Below are 21,274 nucleotides of genomic sequence, written 5' to 3'. Positions count from 1 at the left end.
AGACCAATTAAAGAAATAAAATATTGCTTTCAGAAATTATATGATCCAAAATTTATAAAATTAACAACATTTAGATTTTTTGTTAAAGGGCCACAATGTGTGATCTTCAAAAAAATCTGTTTTATTGTATTATTATTGCATGTGTCCGGCTTTAAAGGGTTAAGAAGGTTTTCCCTTCTCCTGTAAAGATACTAATTTGGTTTTTCACTGGACAACGACAATTTCAACAATTTCAAAGCATTGTAGCACCATTCATTTATGTATTGTTGAGTTTAATTGAAATCAAAATGTCAAAGAACCTCTATGAAAATACCATTAGAATCTGGACAGAAATATTTATACATTAGATTAACTACGAGGAACTGATGGTGGAAATAAGCAGTCCCTTGTTTTAATTTACAGGGATGTGGATCAGTGTCATGTGAAATCAACATCACTCTAGAACCTTAACAAAAATGATTCTGTTTTTCCTAACATGGTGGTTTTCCTATATATGAACAAAGCACACACATACACGCACACCGCACACACACACACACAGAGTGAGAGATTTAGGATTGATTAAAACGTGCCCCATTACATCAAGAAGACTGACGCAAGCAGGATACACATCCTGAGATACTACAGGTGACCTTTAAAGAAATCTAATAAATGCTCCCCTCATACATAGTGCAAAGATGAGCCTGATAAATCTCAGCTTAAGCCACTAATCAACTGAACCAAACCTCATGTAGAAGCCCTTTCGATTGGCTCTTATACTCTGGGCTTAGCGAGTGTGATTTGCATGGAGAGCTGGGACCTGGGCCTTTGTGTATGTGTCTGTGGCACTTCAGACAGCAGTCACAGGGAGTCTTAAAGCAACAGATAAGACATGCTTATCTCTCAGCACCATCACTGATCTGACATCAGCTCGCGACAGCTAAGCGCTACCTTTCACAGGATAAACTCTCAGCCTCATAGAAACCGCTCAGAGCAGCTGACTCCTGACTTAGTCACACACACAAAACTCGGCTCCTCCCTGCTATTTCTTATCTGCGACTTCTCCACCCCGCCCAAACAAACCACCAAACAGCCACAACAACCACTGCCTCGGGATGTAAGCCTGGCTGTGCTGTGTCAATTGTGTATTTAAAAATTAAATCTGAGTCAGAATGCCACATGCTGAGAAAATGGAGCCATTTATTTTAAATGCCCATGTCTGGCTTACAGATACAGTATGTTTTCGTTAGGATTCTGATTTGCATAAAACTTGTTACTCTGCTCTGCTGCACCAGCCGTCTGTCTCTCCACACACCATGCACAAAAAAAAAAAAAAAGAATAAATAAAAAATCAGACAACAAAACAGACAACAAAAAGGAGCCCAATTAAATTTGATAACATTTCACCTTGATTTAATTTCGACAAACATGACGCTGGACATGTAATTTAACAATGGCTGTAATTATGCCATTTAGGAGGGGCAGAAACGCTTGAATGAACCACATATGCCACATGAGCCTACCCTGAGAGAAAAAAGGGGGAAAAATCACTTCTGCAAACAGTCTGAACTAAGATCAGGAAAACATCTGAACTAATTATTGGTCTTGAATTAAATGTAGGGGCGGCACGGTGGCGGAGCAGGTAGCGTCACACAGCTCCAGGGACCTGGAAGTTGTGGGTTCGAGTCCCGCTCCGGGTGACTGTCTGTGAGGAGTTTGGTGTGTTCTCTCTGTGTCTGAGTGGGTTTCCTCCCACGGTCCAAGAACACACATTGGTATGTGGATTGGTGACTCAAAAGTGTCCATGGGTGTGAGTGTGTGCCCACCTTGTGCCCAGTGATTTCAGGTACCCTGAACTGATTAAGCGGTTACAGGCAATGAATGAATGAATGACTAAATTAAATGTAATGTATTCAGGACATTCTAGAAAAAAAATTTTAAAGAAAGCTTTGAAATTTTTGAATTCATGATTGTTTTTGATCAAGATATTTTGTTCTTAACTCTAAAATAACAAAGTACCTTGATCAGAAGCGACTCTGATATAATTTTTTAAAGAAACGGAACCAAAACCTAAATATCCATGTCCTGGAAGGCAAATGAGTACACGGAGTCAAAAGCTGCAACTTCGTTTAAAGAACTGCTCATGAAAAATGTATGAACGAAAGTGAATGAATTCATTAATTATGATAAACAGAACAATTTGTGATCTTCCCATAGCTGGAGTTGTAAAATCGGAGCCTTGTTGCACTGAGTGGAGGAATATGTCCATTAGCGCTCCTCATTTGGTGGGGAACATCAAAGATGTGATGCCCTGCTACAGAGCATTTAGTCCTAATGTGGCTGACTCCTGAAATAAATCGAAGTGAGAATTTCTAAGTAGTTTCCAGGCAATTGAGGCAGCAGGTCCTTTTTATCTACTCTGAAAACTGTGGCTGTGCATTGATTTCGACTCCTTCTGAGATCTGAAATGCTTTTAGATCCCCCCCACACACTCTCTTTGTCAGCTCTTTTATTTCCAGTGATAAAATTCTGGCATTTAGCAGAACACCATCTTCCCAAAAGAGAGGGAGATTAATTCAGTTTGGCATCCAAATGTTACAATGACTATGTATGAAGCTCTTGTCCTTTTGATTAGAGCATTATGCCCAATATGCCAGAGGATATTAGCCACTGATATATTGTATTGCTTTCCAGGTGCGAGAGGGAGAGACGCTGGCTGTGTGCAACAGCAACTGGATTTCAGTCTTGAGCTGAGGTGAATACATTTCAAATGTAATTGAATATGGAACTTTCTTTACTTTCTTCTGTCAATAAAACCCAGTAAGCCCCCACGCCCTCTGTACTGGATTTTGCGAATTGAAAGAAGCGCATAACCTTTTCCCTTTGTTTTCATCTATAGAAATACTGTATGTAGCGCTTCTCCAATCAATATCTTAACCACGGAACATGCTGCTTGTTAAAAGCTTGCTTTGTGCCGTCTGATCTTTTCTTCCCTACAGAGACACTTAGCTGTTTCATACTGAATTACGAATTCCTGGTGCTTTCTGGGCCACAAGTCATTTTTGCTACCTGATGATGGCTCCTTTATTGCAGCTCACAGCTGTTTACATGCAGCAGAATGGACAGAAATTGCAGTGTGGATCATTAAGATTGAACTGGCCCGGCCATTAGTGAAATACTGCTCCATTGCCCCAAAAGACCTGCCTACGACAACACTGTGACAATCTGCTCGCACTACTGCTAAATGCAGCAATTTCAATATCTCATTAGGACAGGAGAAAACCGACCAAAACATGTAACCGTTATTAAAGAAGGAGAGGCAGTCCTGTACAATGAGCCACTGGCACCATCCACACATGTTGTAATATTTTTGAGCAAAAGCCAGAACAGAACCAGGTTCTCTACGCCCTAGTGAACAGTGGTAGATAACAAAAGCAGGTAGCTCATGTGGAAGCATTAGGCCCCGTACTGAGCCTACAGGGCGATTGCAAAGCAATGTTTTTGGTAATGAATCAACTAAGAAGTATTGATCGACAAGTGGATCACATTAGCCTATGGGCCTGGTGAGTGGCAAAGATATCTTTAGCTACAAACTGGTTCCCCTGTATCAATTGAAGGCACATGTGGGAAAAGAAAACGCTCTCTGAAAGGGAATGGAGGATAGCTGTTGTTTAACGTTGCTTCTTTTTGGCATATTGTGTAATCAAAAAGGGTCTTAGTAAGCAGCTGTCTTGAATACATGACTTCAGAAAGCTGGTCTTCAATAACCAGAGGGTGACAAAACACCCTGGTCGATCTAGGGAAAATCAATACAGGATATGAATGGACTTCATTATATTGTTTGTTCTATGGAGAATATGTTTGATGTGGCGCAGAGTCAATTGCTACTTAGAGACAATAGCGCAAGTGTCTGTAGCACTGAAACAGACAGCCACGTACTTACTGCCCAGAACCTTGATTCTCCCATTCAAGCCTTCTATGTTCCTTCAGTCCTGACTACAAGACTCTCTGATTGTATGAGTCAGAATTACACCTCATTCTTTCTCTGCCATTTTTCAATAAATGTGCCTTGCTCTCTATTGATATGGCCTTAGCCAGCATTCCTGAGGCATGTGGGAAGATGAAGTCTTTTCTGTGAGCCACCCCTAGGATAAAACCGTGCAGAGAGGCTTGAGAGTGTGTTATTACCATCAAAAGTAATGCTTTAGTCTTTGGCTATGATAAAAGGCTACTGCTATCTGTGTGTGGCTATTTTGCAGTAGCAATTTCACAAAGCCTTGGGCCTTTGAGCCATCACTGAACAAATGCCACAACGTGTCTTCTAAACAAACTACAGACTCCCGAGTTACCTCCTAATCCAACCAAGAATTCGCAAGATTAATCCGCAGCTAAAAACTTAAACAACAAAATATAGTTTTTTCTTTCATCCCTGAGAAACAAAAATCTGTCAGAAAAAAAAAGCAAGAAGGCTTCACAAATAGTGATTATATTTTGGGAGATGAAATACAAATGGAGGCTTTTCAAGGCACAGAATTTGTAATTGAAGGCATTATGATTCCATCAAGAGCCCATTTTTACTCTATAATTAAATTTTCATATTAATTCAGAGGATGAGTCTCTGGATGCACTGCAAAAAAAAGCCTCTCAGATCCCAAGTGTTGAGACTTAACAGGTGGGTGAAGGAGAGGCATTACTGAAACATTAAATCGTATTTTAAAAATAGTGGATGCATTTATTCACAGATAGTGATTCAATTTGCATGCAGATTCTCTGACTGATTACTCCCCAGACAACACCCATTGAGAATATAGTCTTTGAAAACACATTCCAATATTCTACTTACAATTTATGTATAGACCTTAATTTTACTCAAAGTTTTCCCATCAAAACTTTATCTGTGGCAGAGAGATGTTTTCGTAATGAATTTAGGTGAACAACACACCACTCTAATACAATTTTAACAACGGATCTTCATAATAGCAAGCTAATTACGTCTGATATGCTGCATTGAGCCTTTATTTGCTAACAGAATGAATTTGGACCGATACAGTACCTGCAGTACTGAGGCTCCGGCGTGGAGGAACTGCAGACCCGACTCTGCAGAGTCTATTCCCCCGGTGGCAAGGATAGGGAACCCAGGCAGGGCCTTTGCAATGGCTGAGACTGCACGCAGGGCAATGGGACGAATGGCATTCCCTGTACACATACAAATAACAAAAGTATAGAAATAAAACATCCATATTTTCAGACACTGTATTATTGGTAGACTAAGTTTCTAATGTGTGAACATCTCCAAATAGCGTCCCTTTCCTGTCACATCCATCACCACCTTTAATGACCCTCATCACAGTCATGTCTGCCTCCCTCTTTTTCTTTCTCTTGTACACATAAACACACACACACACACGGTTCCAGACTGAAATCTCCAGGGAGCGCAGCTACCTCCTAATGTTACAACCCTTATTTATTTACCTGGGTCTCAGTGTCCTGAATGAATTAAAACCTCCAGTCCCATCCCTGTGACAGATGGAGCCGTTTATCACATTAGATTTAACCACAGTTAGCTGGCAGGCTTTTCCCTCATTGATCAGTGGGAGACATTGTCTCCCCTCATTTAGCTCCAGTGTCACTAAAGTCTAGTGAGGAGGCCCTGGCAGACATGCAAATACCAGCTTTCTCTTTCATGTTAAATGACCCTTATTAATGACACAGGGAACATAAGAGGAGTCTCAGCAGCTTTGCGTTCCATCTTGCTTCTTTGTTTCCTTCCATTACAAGAAGGCATCAGATTGCCTTGTGGTGCACTGGGCTACAGAAACAGAACTTTGAGGTGATGCTGTATGAGGCAAAGATCATTTATACTTTTATTCTTTTAAATGAAGAAAAAAGAAGTCAGGGCAAGTGGCAGGGCATGACTCTGTTTCGCGTGCTGATCCAGCTGGGTTTGTGGCTCACACGACCGTTGTGGATTAAAGTGACGGCCACCAGCCTGACCACAGGAGCCGAGGCATCCTCTCATCTTCATAGTGTGATGGGTTTATCTCCTCTAACACCGTCCTACACACGCCTTCCATGAAACATGCAATCCTTGACACCTAGAGCCATGTAATCTACTGACATGAATTACAGTCAGGCTGGTCAGGGGACACTTAGCAATTCTGGAAGCTGACACTCAGCTGTAAGCCCAGGTATTTGAGTGCGAGTGTGGGTCATACTCAGTACCCACTGAGAACCTTAGAGACACACTAGGGAAGCTTCCAGGCTTCTAATTGCATTAGCAATGGATGAGCAATGCTCAGTGACTCTAGCCCCTCCCACTTTACACTGCCTCTATATGAATAATTATTCAAGGCAAAAAAGTCTCCAGGCTCATTTGACTGACAAGGGAAAAAAAAAATACAAGCTTGAGTGACAGAGGGCTTCCAATCTTGTGGGGGGGCGGTGGCTTTGTGTTAATAGCACTGCTTATCCATTGGCTTTTTTTTTTCCTCCATGAGAAACGACAGCACCTGTTGTTCCTGGACAATGTATGTTCATGCAAGGTGGCTGCTGCAGCGAGTAGCCTGGTGATCTCAAGTCAATATTTAAAAGACTATCCAAGTGTTTCTCCACCTAATCTCTACCTCAGCAGCATACGGTCAATCAGCAGAGACAATCATTTTGACATGCATGCTCTTTTTTTTTCTTTAATAGCATTCTGGGAGTCCGTGGGTTTCCTGTTCTCTTATTAAAACAGATAACTGTTTGAAAATGATCTGTATTAATTGACTCCATGCTACAGTGGTAGAGCATAAACAGTACTTTGAAATATGCAGAAAGGTTTACTGTTCCCTGTTCAGAGGGCAGTATGCAAACTGGATGGTCTCCGGATCTCAGGTCAGCATTTAAAACAACACTAGGTGGTATTTGTACCTTAAAATTACAGCTTTTAAATAATTGTGGTGCTCCACTGAACTGTAATAGGGAGAATAGAACCTTAGTCGTTGCTACTCTGGGCTCTGGACTGCCAAAACTGCACTATGTAACCTTTAGAAGAGGTAGGGTACCACACCCTCCTCCTTGATTTCAGGACAGTGGTGTAAAAGGGAATTACACTCTGCGACGGTAGGGGGAGCACAGGAGCAAAAAATAAAAAAATAAAAAAACAACTAATATTACCAAGTGTAGCTTTAAATGGTATCAGCCACCTCATATTTTAGTGTTTACACTGTAGATTTATTCCGATCTAAGGCCAGTATTTAAGTAGTAACATCTCCTGATCTTATATCAGTATTTCATCTGTAACTATATTCTTCTCTCAGGTCAGTATATAAAATATAATCATCTGATCTCAGGTCAGTATTTAAGGTGTAATCTTCTCCTGATCTCAAGTCAGTGTTTAAGCTGTCACCGTCTCCTGGTCTTAGGACCGCAGTTGCATTCTGATTGTCTACTAGGCTCTGGGAAGATGCGGTCACACGTAGAAGGTGTCTGCTCATCTCTCCTCTGCTCTCCAGCCAGGTCAATCAGCATGAGGCACTCAGGCAAGCTGAGCACGTAACACCTGCTATTTTGATGAATAATTCTGAGCACAGTGAAATATACACAGGAATCAGACAGCACATGGGAGCCAAGGAATTTGAAATCATCAAACGAACAGAAGAAACAAGAAAATCACATCCAGGGAAAGGCAATTAGGGAAATCCTCCCAGACCTGACCTGTAGGATCATAATGAACACTACTATCCCCCCTTCGCCCCACCGCCACCCCCCACCTCTCGATGCATGTTGCGCTGCCGCGAATGGCAATTGCGGCAAGTGGAAGATACAAAAGCAACATGCTACTATGGCTCATACATTTAACAAATCTGTGCTTTAGTAAATGATCCAGATACATGGCAACATGTGTGAGGGGAATGAGAAAGGGCAGTGATGAAAATAAAGATGAAAGGATGGGCTCTAAGGTGGAGGGCGAAAGTCAAACATGCACAACCATCATTAGCATGCTGTGTTAATAACTAACGGCTGATATACATGGGACACATGAATGAGTATTGGCATTCTGAGCAGGAGCAACAAACAGGATCATGCAAAGTGTCAGGGCCTTCGTGTCTCTCATCCAGCCAGTCCTTGGTGGCCACGCAAAGCCGCACTCACCCTGACAGCGCCATTAGGGCTATATTTCTGTCTTGACAGCCACATTAATATAATAAGCAATTTATTTCAATAACCAACTCTGGTTAAAACAATTCTGAAGAAACACTGGCTCACTTTAATGAAATGTAATAAAAGTGTAAAGATAATTCTGACATTTAGGAAAATGTCATCAGTTCACCTTTTCCCTTTGATGGTGCGATGGCATTACATTTAAACAATTATCCGATAAAACAAAGTGACACAATAGGATTGCATTTTTTTTCTTTTAAAACACTGCAGAATGGTCGTATTTCTGTGGGACGATGTTCACAAACGTATTAATGTCAGGACAAATTATTCTCATTCATTCCATTAATGAAAAAATAAACAGTTGTCAACAGTTGTATTTAGTGAAAACCGTTATTTCTATTGTCTGAATGGAACCATCTGTACCGCTGGCCTTTTCTCTGTGGTGGGTAAAGCGGCCTCAGGTTCCGGTATCAGTGAAGCCTATCTGCTGGGCTGGGAAAGATGCATAATTCAGCGTTCTGATCCACATGCTTGCTATTCAGGGTCTGCAAAGGCCACGGTGCTCTGTGTCTACCCAGTGCGTGCTGAGCTGTGAGCGCCTTTGTAGCCATCTCTTCTCTCTCTGTCAGCACTGGCTTTAGTCCCTGTGCTCTCACAGTGGGTTAGGCCAGGCCAGTTACTCCCCACAGCTCACACTCTCACTCCCATTTGCATGTAGCTCTGAAACACAGCTTACAGGCTCCACTACTGTTTGCAAATGTGAACATGAAAATGTACAAATAAAATAAAAAAAAAAAATAAAAAACACTGATCTACCAAACTGCACGCCATGTACACAGAATAGAAAGGTTTATAACAGACTATGACTGACAATGTTTAAACAACTTAATGTCTCTTGTTGGCAGACAAGACAATGCTTGAAGCATAAATAGTATAAAATGGTGCAGTTGATTTCTGTGTCTTTCAGTGCAGGCTACAAACAGGCCTCCATTTTCACTCTGCCTGCTTGTTACAGTGAGGAAAAAAACAAAACAAAAAAAAACAAACAGGTTGGGGGTGGGGGGTTGGGGGCACGTGAAGAGGCAGCAAGGCTGTATTGCATCAATAAATTATGGCCCATGTGCTTACAACGGTGTGCAGTGCATTGTAAAAGACACGTTATAGTAGAATAAGCATGAAATATAAAATATGGGTAAGCTGTGATGGCAATGAATATTTTTGATTCTTGAACAGCACCTGACCCACTCCCCCTTTAGTTCTCCACGCACGTTTACCAACCACATTCATTTTTAAGCATTGTTTTTCATTATCATTTTGGCTATTTGCTGCGATTGAAACAGACTTGAAGAAGAGCTCCTGTGAAAGAGTCCGGAGTTTGAGGTCAGAAAAGGAAAAATGCTACATATTTCAAACTAAATCATTCTTCTTTTAAAAGATATTGATTCAGAGTTTTAAACATTGATGCTGTGAGTTTAGTTGAAGCTGAAAGCAGATATTTTGAATAATAAAACAAAAACTGGAATGGTAAAGAAGATATTTTAAGACAGTTTTCTACTGATACTGGTACTACATAAACATCTATATTTAGACTACATCACTTCAAGCTAATTTGCATTGGCTTTTGAAAACTCGTGTGTACAACTGGCAAAAATTATCATTCCAACCATGGAGAAAATAACTCAATTAATACCAAAATTAGTCTGTAATCACTTTTTTCCTTGAAGTGCCATGTAAATGTAATTTCCTTCAATTTTATATTAATCTAATTATAATGCATTTGATGAAGTCTTACATAGTGCTACAAACTAATTAAGGCTCACAAACCCAGGTTTATATGATACTACAGGAGTGAGGACGGTAGTGTGGCTGATACAGAGGACACATTTTAAACATAGGAAAGAAGGAACTGGGGATGTTAGTTTGCTTCAGGAGTCAGCAGATGGTGTCTGATGGTGAGCAGTGGAGTAGTACAGCTCTTCTGTTGCTGATTTCGAATAAACTGCATCCTTTGAATCGAAGTTACTTGGATACTAAACTTTTTTTTAGTGTCACATCCACTGCAACCACATCTGCTACACCTCATGAACAACTGAATACACTGGATTCACTGAAAACTCTATAAATAATACCAGTCAATCATTGATAGGATGTCCTGCTATCTTTGTGTTTTGGTCATGAGTTATGATCTATGCTCTGCATTCTTCACTGTGTCCATCAAGCTGTGTTTTTGTCACTGTTTACATTCAAATCTTTGTTGGATCCAATACACTGTGTGTGTGTGTTTTTGAGCTGTTACTTAAAACAGTCATGTATGTAGCCAAACACATTCAGGACTGACAAGTTGTTACTCAACAGAGACAACTTCACACTAGAGCAGCAGCAGGAGCAAGTTCAGCATCTGTCTGCTATGCTGGACTACAGAACTCTTAATCCCACCACTACCCCAGCCCAGGTCTCACTGGGTCCCACTCCCACAACTCAATCAGCATCTCCTCTCAGGCTGCTACACAAGCATGGATCTTTAAGTATGAGGCTACTAATCTTCTGATTTCAGAGCTTCAAATACGTCACCAAGGTGCAGAAGTTGTTGTTCACTGCTAAGACCAATATAGTATTCATTTTTACAGGGCCTTATTTAGTAAGGTGCAAGAGGGGGCTCTTCAGCTATTTGGTGAACCCTTTTGGATTTCATAATGCCCCTTAATGGCCCAAGTAATCATTTTGCAATAGTTTATGCAGACGGTATGAGTTACTCTCCCTCTCTAATTATGTCAGCTTAACTAACTCTCTTTATTAAGGCTAAGATTTCCAAATCTTTAGCCTTTAGACATGATCCCATATTAAAGGTAGGGCAGAGCAGATCAAACCCCAAGAAAACTCATTTTACATATATTTTTTATACTTCATAGCACCAAACCTTTGAAATGTTCTCAACAAGCTTACTACACACTGACGCCAGCATGGCATTTAGGGATGTGTACAGTCAGATGACATTATGGCATCTATCCCTAACACCTAGATCCTGCTCAGTTCTCTGCAGTCAAGGCAGAAGAAGAAGGGGTAGTTTATTTATCCACTCGAGGAAATTGAGTCTCTGCATTTAAACCCACCCAAGGCAGTCAACACACAGATTACTAGCAATTTTCCACACATGCTAGGGGCAATCAGTGCACACACACACACACACACACACACACACACACACCACACACACAGCTATAGTGCCTGGGGAGCAGCTGGTGTTTAGGGCATTTCAGCCATGGATATTGAAAGAGGAGAAAGCACTGTTCCTTCATTCTACCACCCCACTATCCCCCATTTTTTGGCCAATTCCAGGGGTCAAACTTGAAACCCAGATGTGAGCCCACTTCCACACAACTGACCCATCAAGGCGTTGTATTCTATTCCAACATCAGGGAAACTAAAAAACATTATTTTATTATGCATTTTACATGAATGCCTTTTAGAGCAGGTAGAGGCTAACATTAAGAACAAAAACAACTTGCAAACAAGCCAGTCCTGGAACCTAATTCCATTCCATCCAAACATCCCTGTGTGGCTCATATGTGAAGCCCAGCTGGGTACCAGCAGGTTTGTCCACAGGTTAAATATTGGGCCTATATATGGATGCCCTCCAGGGTCAATGATGGAACCAGGGTAGGTTAAACACAACGCCAATACATTTACCCATGTGGGTCCCACATATAGAGAGCTACTGAGCTGCCCACATTTATCATATGTAGGCATCCCACCTGATCCCACTAACCCATGCCATTCGTGAACCCAGCACACCCATGTGGGCCCCACTAAAGCTGAGGTTACACTACATGACTTTTAGCCCGATTTTAACCCCGATTTCCAGTCGGGCTGAGTCTGTGCTGGTCGGCTCTAGTCTGCAGACTGGTGGAGTCACAGGTGTCAGTCAGGGGGAAAATTGTGTAGTGTGTAAGGGGCCCCGACTTGTCGTAGCATATAAAATGTGTTTTGATTTTTCAACCCGATTTAGGAGGTAGTCCCGTAGTGTTAACTCTTCACCAATTCAATGCTGAACGGGTCCCTTAAATAGCTAATGAGAACAGAGAACAGAACGTAAACACAGGCGCGTGTAGTGGAGCTTGGAGCATTGACGGATTAAACAGTAGAACTATGACTACAATACATTACATAGTGCTGGAGGCACACGTCCCCAAGTATACGAGTGTTACCTGTAGGAGAACCAAGTGAGCCACAAAACACGTTGTTACAGCCTTTATTTCAGCTTTATTCTAATTTTCCATTCCATCTTAAATGGTGTGGCACTGTGGCACACACTACAGCTACTGACAATGTTTCTGAAACATTAAGGTGGAACATAGACTCAAGTGCTATTCAACTAATCTCCAGCCTCCTCTACAGTGTGTAGAGACCGCACTGACTGAGTCTTCACATCCACGACCTAAAGTTTATTTCTACACAAATAGCAGCGCTAACAATAATTGCAGTGAGTTGTACTTCCATGTTTATGTGGGTTTCCTAGGAAATGCAAGTGCGTGTTTAGTTCTGGATTTTGGAGTTGTGTAGTGTGTTATCACCAGTTGTGTAGACATTTTTTCCAGTCTCTATAAAAAAAATCACCAAAAAACAGTTGTGTAATGTGAAATACCCAGTCTGTTTATAATCTGCCCCGACTTTTAAAGTCGTGTAGTGTCTCCAGGGCTTAAGGTGTACTGGCTGGGAACAAACAATAAAAATCTAAAACCCATCACAAACCTCTGCAATTTTTGGCTTATAAACCTTGTGTACACCAGGCTGGACAGAAAAGTAGAGGTTTTGTCCTGTCATGAGTCATGATTCAGATCCATTCTTCTAACTACAATCATCTAACATCACTTTCCTCCTGGGTCACTGTGTGTTGCTGGGAACCAAACCTGAGATTCATCAAACCACCTCCTAAGATCACGACTCATTAAAAATCTGCATTTATTGGACACCACTGAACTGAAGATTTAGCAGCCTCTTGCCTCTCTATATTGGTTGTAGACAATAAAAAAGATGTAAATGAATATGCACAGTCACATAATGCCTGTATAAAATCCAAGATGCTCAACAACCTTCCAGTTGTCTCCAAAATAACAATAGCCATGCCAATAATCACTGGTCCCCCTTCTTTATTGATTTTTATACACACATCAGTTAGAACTACACTTGAAGTAAAGGATATTCTCTCTTTTTAAAGCCTGTCACTGGCTTCCAGACTGAAAATACCCTGTACCATTATGTCTTCTGCTGTTTCAGGCTTGTCTTAGATCAAGAACTCTGCTTTCTTCTGGAGAGCATTCATGGAGAGATTTGGTGTCACTGAGAATATCACATCGGGGCATCAAGTTCAGTCCATTAGCCATGTGGAGAGACTGTGACTGGAGATTCACAGGGGGACTGGTATGTGTTTTTACCCCTAGAGTATGTCCGTGACTCACTAGTGTACTTGTACTCTCAACATACTTTCAGGGCTTTCTTGCTTACTAACACAGGAGTCTTCCCTTGAAAGCAAACAAGCAAGGTCTCAGCAGTGAATGAGTGGTTCTGTAATGAAGAGGTGTGGTTTTTTCATTCGCGCTAACCTCGAAAGAGCAATCAGGAGAAAGAAATAGCAGCCAGACTGCAAAGAAGCTTCCAACCTAGAAAAAGGGTTTGACTCTCTATATGGCACATTACCCCCTCTCTTCTGTGCAGGAAACTGTTGGTGATCAGACCACTCAAAATACTAAGAGAAATCAATAAAGATTTGTATAGGTGAACACTCTACTGACTAAAACCCGACAGTCTTGTTTCACGTGTCTCTTCTCAGGCTGGTAGCCCCTGATCCTCTGCATGAGGCGGAACCCTTATTGAGCTGGCACCAGTTCTCAATAGAAATGGGGCTCCAGCATAAAATCTGAGGAGAGGTTGTGAATGCCAAAGGATGACATTCAGGACCCCTTGCTGGCTGTAAAAATCCATCAGTAGTGGTGAGAAATGTCTGCTCCTATTCTAGGGGACAGCCCACTAGAAAGACCTCACGTAACTTTGGAAGTTGGGCCTGAAGAGGGGAATTCTGTCATACATAAATCAGCACCATCTACTATAACTCCAGTCACAGCCACACTGGCTCCAGCTTCACCTTCGTCCATCCCTCCAGAATACTGAATAAACCTGACTGCCCATGGCTCTAATATCCATGGACTAGAAATATCCCATTATCCCAATCACTCTGACAGCTCTTGTAAAACATTGTGTTTGCATTGTGCAATTTTGTGCATATTTAGTGTTTAGAGTTCTCCTGGTTTTCTGTGTATTTTGCATTTGCATCTATCTCCATGTGCTGCAGTGCTGAGAATCTCTGGTAGTTTCATGTCTACTCTACTTCCACAAATCTCTGGTCATCGTGTAATGGGACAGTAATGGGATTCACAGTAATGGGATATTTTGACAACAATTTGCCAAACATTTAAAGGAGCAAGAGGAGCACATAAATGTCCACTTTTCAGATTTGACGTAAGTGACAGAGGAACTAAAACCAGGGAAGAAAAAAGAAATCAATTAAATGAGAAAGGTGCACATATCCTTCATATAGAACAGACAGAATCTACATAGTTTTACTAGACTTTACTAGTACTTGTAGTACAAACAATTACATGTTTTGGGAATTTTACTGAAGGGTATTACTTCATGTCTCTTGTTTATCTGCAAAAAATATGTTTGTATCACAACATTGTGCATTATTTCAACTTTCCAAAAGACTATTGTTTAAAAAACATAATAAGTCCAGTTTGAACAATGTGTTGAACACATGAAAATGAGAAGAATTGGAGAAGAGGTGAAGGAGAGAGAAAGAAAGAGAGAGAGAGAGAGAGAGAGAGAGAGAGAGAGAGAGAGAGAGCGAGAGAGAGAGAGAGAGAGAGAGAGAGAGAGGAAATATACCAGTGATGTTTTTATCCCTTGTAATTTTGTGAGTTCTCTCTCAGCGTTTTGTGTCCTCTGCCATGTCCCTGGAGACTGCAGTGATTGATAACCTAATCCAGTGACTGTATTACAGGCACCTCATTCTGCCCTGTGTTCTTATCATTAGCAGTTAGCCTATGCTTACATTCACAGCTCACTGCCTGCTACCGGCCCATGAGATTTAAGGATCTGGCCTTTAGAAAATATTTAACATAAAATTGAAATCTTGACAGCACTGAGGAAGTCCGTCCTCGGTGAGACAGTTTTAATTAATCAGGCCTACTGTACCGTGCTTGGTCTAACACGGCAGACCGCTGCGTCGATTATTCAAACATGTAGCTCTAAATTAAACAGCCACAAGCCCCCTCGCAACCTGGACTCTTGCTACGCGTCTCCCTACTGTCCGTCCAGGCTTGCAGCACGAGCACAAGTAGGGGCAGGAGAAGGGGAGAGGCCGAGCTAGGTAAATAAAAATGCAAATGTGGAAAAGACCCTGTACGAGACACACTGGCTGCCTTTATGACTTGTGAAAGGAGGCGGCTGACAATAAAGAGCATCGCTGTTTGCTGTGCCTCTAGCACCTCTCTCTCTCTCTCAGCCGCTCTTTCTCCTCTGAATGCAAAGAAGTGCATCAGTGCTTCTGCTCATGTCGTCTGCCATAACAGAGAGAGAGAGAGAGAGAGAGAGAGAGAGAGAGAGAGAGAGAGAGAGAGTGTTCAGTGAATGAGGTATTGAGACGATGCCGAACTGTGCTTGTAGACAAACACTGCTGCCTCTCCCACACTGTCATTAGAACGATATGAGCTCCTCTTACCTGCACAAGGACAACCATCATGCCTCATGTGCAAATACAAACCCCATTACCACCTTAGAGGAAAGGAGAAGTAACAACAGCCTCCGGAGCCCAAGACTCAGCTCCTGAGCTGCTACACCGTTCCCAGCTCTCCTCAGATTAAAGCACAGAGCCAAAATAGAGAGAGGGAGAAAAGGAGGAAATGTGATCGATAAATGTTTAAAAAAAAAAAAAATACAGGAGATACATGAGTTCCACTGTAAAGATCTCTCCTGGGCATGCTCACAGGAAAACTTGAGTGGTGCATTTATGTTGCCCCCAATTTCTCTCTCACTCTCTGTCTCTCCCTCTCTGAAGATGGGCTGTGGTTATGCGGCAGCATACATGCCCACATCCTGTAGCTCTCAGAGGGGCTTTGACACCACCCAGTCCATGGCACTGCACTAATGAAGGCCAGCTTGCACACACACACACACACACACACAGCGCACGCTTCTCAGAGCTGCCGAACCATTAATGGTACACTGGAGTTCAAGCCCACAAGCCTTTCACTCACTGTAAAAACAAAACAAAGACACCCTAGATTAGAGAGTGCACACAGGTGGAGAGCCCATAGGTGACCTGTTAGGAACTCTGGTTTTAAACTTATGTCCACTACATTAGACACTATACACAGCTCACACACACTGGATATATGCAGCTACTGCACTAAAGAGGGAGAGGTAAGAAATAAGAAATAAAACACATACATTATATATATATATATATGTATATAATGAAATTTGTGTAAGCTCTAGAGGTTCTTTGTGAGAAAGCAAACAAACAGGGCGTGAGGTCCACTAGCCTTCAGCGGTTGTTGTTGTTGTAGAACATCATGCTAAAATATTTTATTTAGCATATCCTTTTTCTTTAAAAAAAAAAAAGTAACTAGAAATAAAAACTGAAGAAAAACGAGATTCACAACAGCTATAAAAATTCATGACTTTGGTGTGGCTCCACTTTACACTTTTCTATTCTTTATTGAGTACAGTTTTTTTTTTGGTCAGTTCTCATAAAAATGAACTCTAACGCATGCTCTGTTGTATCTGTACTAGAGGATTCTGCCATACAAACTAATAATATCATTTGTATGTTCTATGTATTACATTGGGATCAAACACTAAGGTCAAGAGGATCTCCTTGTGCTCTGTGATACAACAGAGACACTGACACATTTCCATTTCTACTTGTAACAGCTTTGTCTAGATCAAAGCTACGCGCCAACTTCTCAGTCTGTGCCAAACATTCAGACAATAAAACCAAACCATGTGTAAGCCTCTACCTGACGCCAGAGAGTGTCAGATTGTGTTGAAGATGCAGTGAACGTAAATTTGAGATTTGTGTGCATGACAGAGAGTGTGCTTGAGATGCCTGTCAGATCAAACCTTACGCAACCTTGATCTCACTGACAAAACAAGCTCCATGAGCTGTGAGTCCCCCCGATAAAAAAAAAAAAACACACACACACACTCACAGGTTTGTACTCTTATTTCTCTGGGGTATTTCCACAAGTATTCCAATTTCTGGGGGGTATTTCCACAAGTTTTTAGTCTTGTTCCTTGGGGAATATTTCCACTCCTGTGTCACTGGAGGTAAATAACACTCAGCCTTCTTCAGCACCCAAAAAGAATTCTTTCTGCTGTCTCACATTATAAATTTGGATGGCCCGAAAAGCTTTTTGCAAGCGTTGAATACTCTGATTGTTTTTTCTAAGGAGAATGCAAATCCTTAGAGATTTTAAGGTTTAAACAATTTTTCGTAATCTGTCTGATTGAAAACCTGTAATGCTACATTTTGATCTATATCTGATTCCACTCTGAATGTATTAGACGTGTGTCTTACAATCATCAGAACACAAATCCTTGTCTTTTGTTTACCATTTGAGACATATATCCAGTTAAATCACACATTTTTGTGAAATGTATAATTGTTATACGAAATTCTAATATTCTCCTGCTCTTTTGTCATTTTATTAGTATTAAAAATGTAAAATGTAAAAATGTCACACGTAGTTCTGGATACAACATTATCCCCAAGAACAGAACAAATCAATGCACATGCTTTTGCAGTGCTTTTATTGATGGAACTCATGACAAAGGCAGTGAAATGAATAAATTCTTCTCGCTTGCCATTTTCAAACTACTTAATGTCAGGTTTTAATGCTACCCTACAGCTACCACACAAGGAAAAAAGAGCAGGAGGATGTTTGGATTTTTAATTACAAATTATACCTTACACAAAACCCCTTTAAAAATGATTGGAACACTTAATACATATAAATAGCTGACTTATATATTATGATCTTGGCGCTTTAGTATTCGCAGAGCAGTTCCTGTGCAGTCTGCAAAGGCAGTTAAAACTTTTGTTGTTGTCAAGTCTAACACCTGCTATTAAACTGGATAATTGGAGGATAAAGGGAGAAACAGAGGTGCTACTCCTGCCTGAAGCACTTAAAGTTCGGAGGTAGTGGAGATTTTGTAGTTAGGATTTTTCCCATCTTTTTGCAAGGGAGAAGTCTGTGTACTTCAGCAACAGGCTGTATGTTTTGTACAGGCGCTTGGTGCCTGTATCACGTAAATAACTACAATCAGTGAAGATAAGAATGACTTTTTTTGCAGAAGTATTTTGTGAGTAGCACATATTTACCCTACAGCCAGAGTCAAGCAAAAAGCTCTACATTTCACATTATGCAGAGCAGCTATGGATATTATAACGGTAAACAAAATAAGTTCCACATACATCCCTTGTTTACGCAGGGGATAAAACTGTCTAAGGCTCAAAGCAAAAGCTCAGCCTCAAACCTGTGCATACATTTGCAGTGTATCGCTCAGACTGCGCTCACAGCAGAGGGATATACAATTACAGAGTTCAAAGTGACTCATCAATGTTTTGTCATTAAATAAAATCCTGCACACTGTGGCTGCCATGAATCACGGCCTGACGCAGAGTGGTGTGTTATGCTATAGGAGGCAGCTGTGTTGAAGGGCCTGGAAGCAACTGCTGTGAGGGGGGTGGGAGATGAATGCTAGGCTGGTGGAGGAGCAGAAGCCCCGGTAAGCTCAGGGCAGCCCAACTCCTGGGGGATGTCATCGAGCCCGCCAGCCACAGCTTAAATGGGGAAAAGATGACATTGAGTAGTTTTGCTTACATAAAATACTGCTGCAATAGTTTCTCCATTAATTTTTAATGCTTCTCCTGCCTCACTGGCCCAGGTTCTCTCTCGCCAAGCCTGTTTCACCTTCCAGGCGTCCCTGCCACCCTGGGCCTGTATGGACAGTAAAGGAGGGAGGACAGGGCACCCGAGGGAAGCCATGGACAGACACATACACACACACACACTCATACAAAAGCAAACTCACAAAAGACATGCAAACACAATGAAAGAAGGCCTGCCTCATAAATGGCATTAACTATGCAGCAGTGCGGCCATACAGCAGCGATCCGGAGCAGAGGGAGGGGGAACAACTGCATGCACATGAATTATTGAGGACGGGTCCGGAGCACACAGCCGGCTGGACAGCAGAGCTCACTGCCCTCTGATGAAGCACTTTGGCTCCAACTCAGAGAAGATGAGAGCAGACAATCTGCCTTCTTACACTCAATAGCCCAAAGCTCTATCTACTACTACTGTCAGACGGCAATGTTTGGGCACTACTTAAAGCCCCCCCCCACCCAAGTCTTTTCATGATATCAACACATTTTGAAGTTAAGAAAAAAAAACCTTGCTAGCGCCTAAAAATGGCTTATGTGGCTTGTGTAGATGTAGTTCATGTAATTCTACACTTTCTCCTTCTTTCAACAGGCCCAGACCTAAGAATATGCCATTAGCCTGCAGTTGAAATGTCCCACCTTATAAAATGCCAGGGTTGGGTTATTATGTTTATTATGTAAGAAACATTTTCTGTCTCAATCCACCCGTATGACACTGTGTCAGGGGAACTGCAGTTTCAAAGCAGTAATGCTCAGCCATGGACAAGGCTTCAGAGACTTTCGAGCCCCTATGGCTACATTTATCACAGCTGTATGATGGTTTGTCTTGCAGTGTCGTCTGGGGGCTCAAACACACAATCAAAAGTGCCTTCTGAACTTTCTCCAGATTTCCTGAACACTTTCACAATACTGCGCATCTTGCATTGAGATTTTTGTTTTAAACTATTCTCTAACAAATCTCTAACCAAGTTTGGCACAAAGTGGTGCGCCACGGACTGTCTTTGCTTGTAAAGGCTGAACCTTGGGAGGATGCTCCTTTTATATGCACCTGGAATATATGAAAAAGGTATAACTTTAACTATTGCCCCATCTCATATTTTAAAGTATAGCAAATTCTAATTTTGTTTATATCCACAAAATACGATCAAGTAGGTCAGTGAATACACTGGAAATTCTTCTGTGTGTGTGTTTTTGTCTGTTTTTTGGGAAATGGGGTTGTGCACAACTTTTTAATATAGCCCTATTTATAACACAAATAGTAGAAGTTCTGTCAAAATCAGTAAATCCAGAAAACCAGATGCTAACGCTCAAATAATATATGAATTATATAACATATTGTACAGTAATAAAATGTCTGTCGAGGAATGGCAGGCCTCACTCAAATACTCTAAACTCATCAAATGTCAGATGAGTAACCCACAGAAGCACATCAATATGAAACACATCAGCAATGTTCCCTGTAGTGCAGCAGAGGGTTTTCTTTTGAAGACACATCCGTCTAATGTCTTTATGAAGAGTGGTGCTGCCACAGACAATGTCAATATCCCATGGCAACCAGAGTACCTTTGTTTCACAGCCTGCCATTGATGCACATCGCCCAGGATAGAAATGCGCTTTTTCCAAAAAGCCCTTACTGCACACTTTCAAGAGGCAATATTCAAATGATAACACTCGAGGAGATGATGATACTATCTGGGAATATCTTCAAGAACTACAATCCCTAAGAAATTAGACATACCTGCAGCATCGTCCCCATCTGTCTTTCATCTCTGCACAATGAATGTAATCATCGTTACAGCCGGAAGAGTGCAGCCGCTGTGGAAGTACTGCTGCAGCTGAAGGAATTACAGTCTAATTTAGGAAACTCGCTCGAATGACTCAGGTATTATCTGGTACCCAATTACTATGGTAAAACTAGCAAAGAGTCTAACTGATCAATATGTGAACACTGTTGTTGTTTCAGGCAAACTGAGTAAATCTGTCTGTCTGTTTTTACTGTGTTTGTATTTAATCGGATTCGTTAGGAATTCTTTCCAGCTCCTTAAAATAACACTAGATAAGATGTTGTGTTTTTGCTTCTGGGCTCCACTACAGTCGCAGAGTGAAAGTAAATTTTACACCACTGTCCTGAAATCAAAGGGAGGGGGG

General features: G+C 41.4%; 1 protein-coding gene across 1 annotated transcript in view; it reads right to left on the bottom strand.

Annotated features, from left to right (window-relative positions):
• Positions 1–21,274, bottom strand: part of dpyda.1 (dihydropyrimidine dehydrogenase a, tandem duplicate 1) — a 162,106-nt gene that overhangs the window by 16,925 nt on the left and 123,907 nt on the right. Inside the window, 1 exon segment of the mRNA XM_066683080.1 lies at positions 5,033–5,175. Within this exon segment, the coding sequence (XP_066539177.1) occupies positions 5,033–5,175 (143 nt within the window).

Source organism: Hoplias malabaricus, chromosome 10, assembly GCF_029633855.1.
Source record: "Hoplias malabaricus isolate fHopMal1 chromosome 10, fHopMal1.hap1, whole genome shotgun sequence".
In the NCBI taxonomy this organism is placed as follows: Eukaryota; Metazoa; Chordata; class Actinopteri; order Characiformes; family Erythrinidae; genus Hoplias; species Hoplias malabaricus.
The sequence above is the reverse complement of the archived record's forward strand: the minus strand, read 5'-3'. Positions and strand labels throughout refer to the sequence as shown.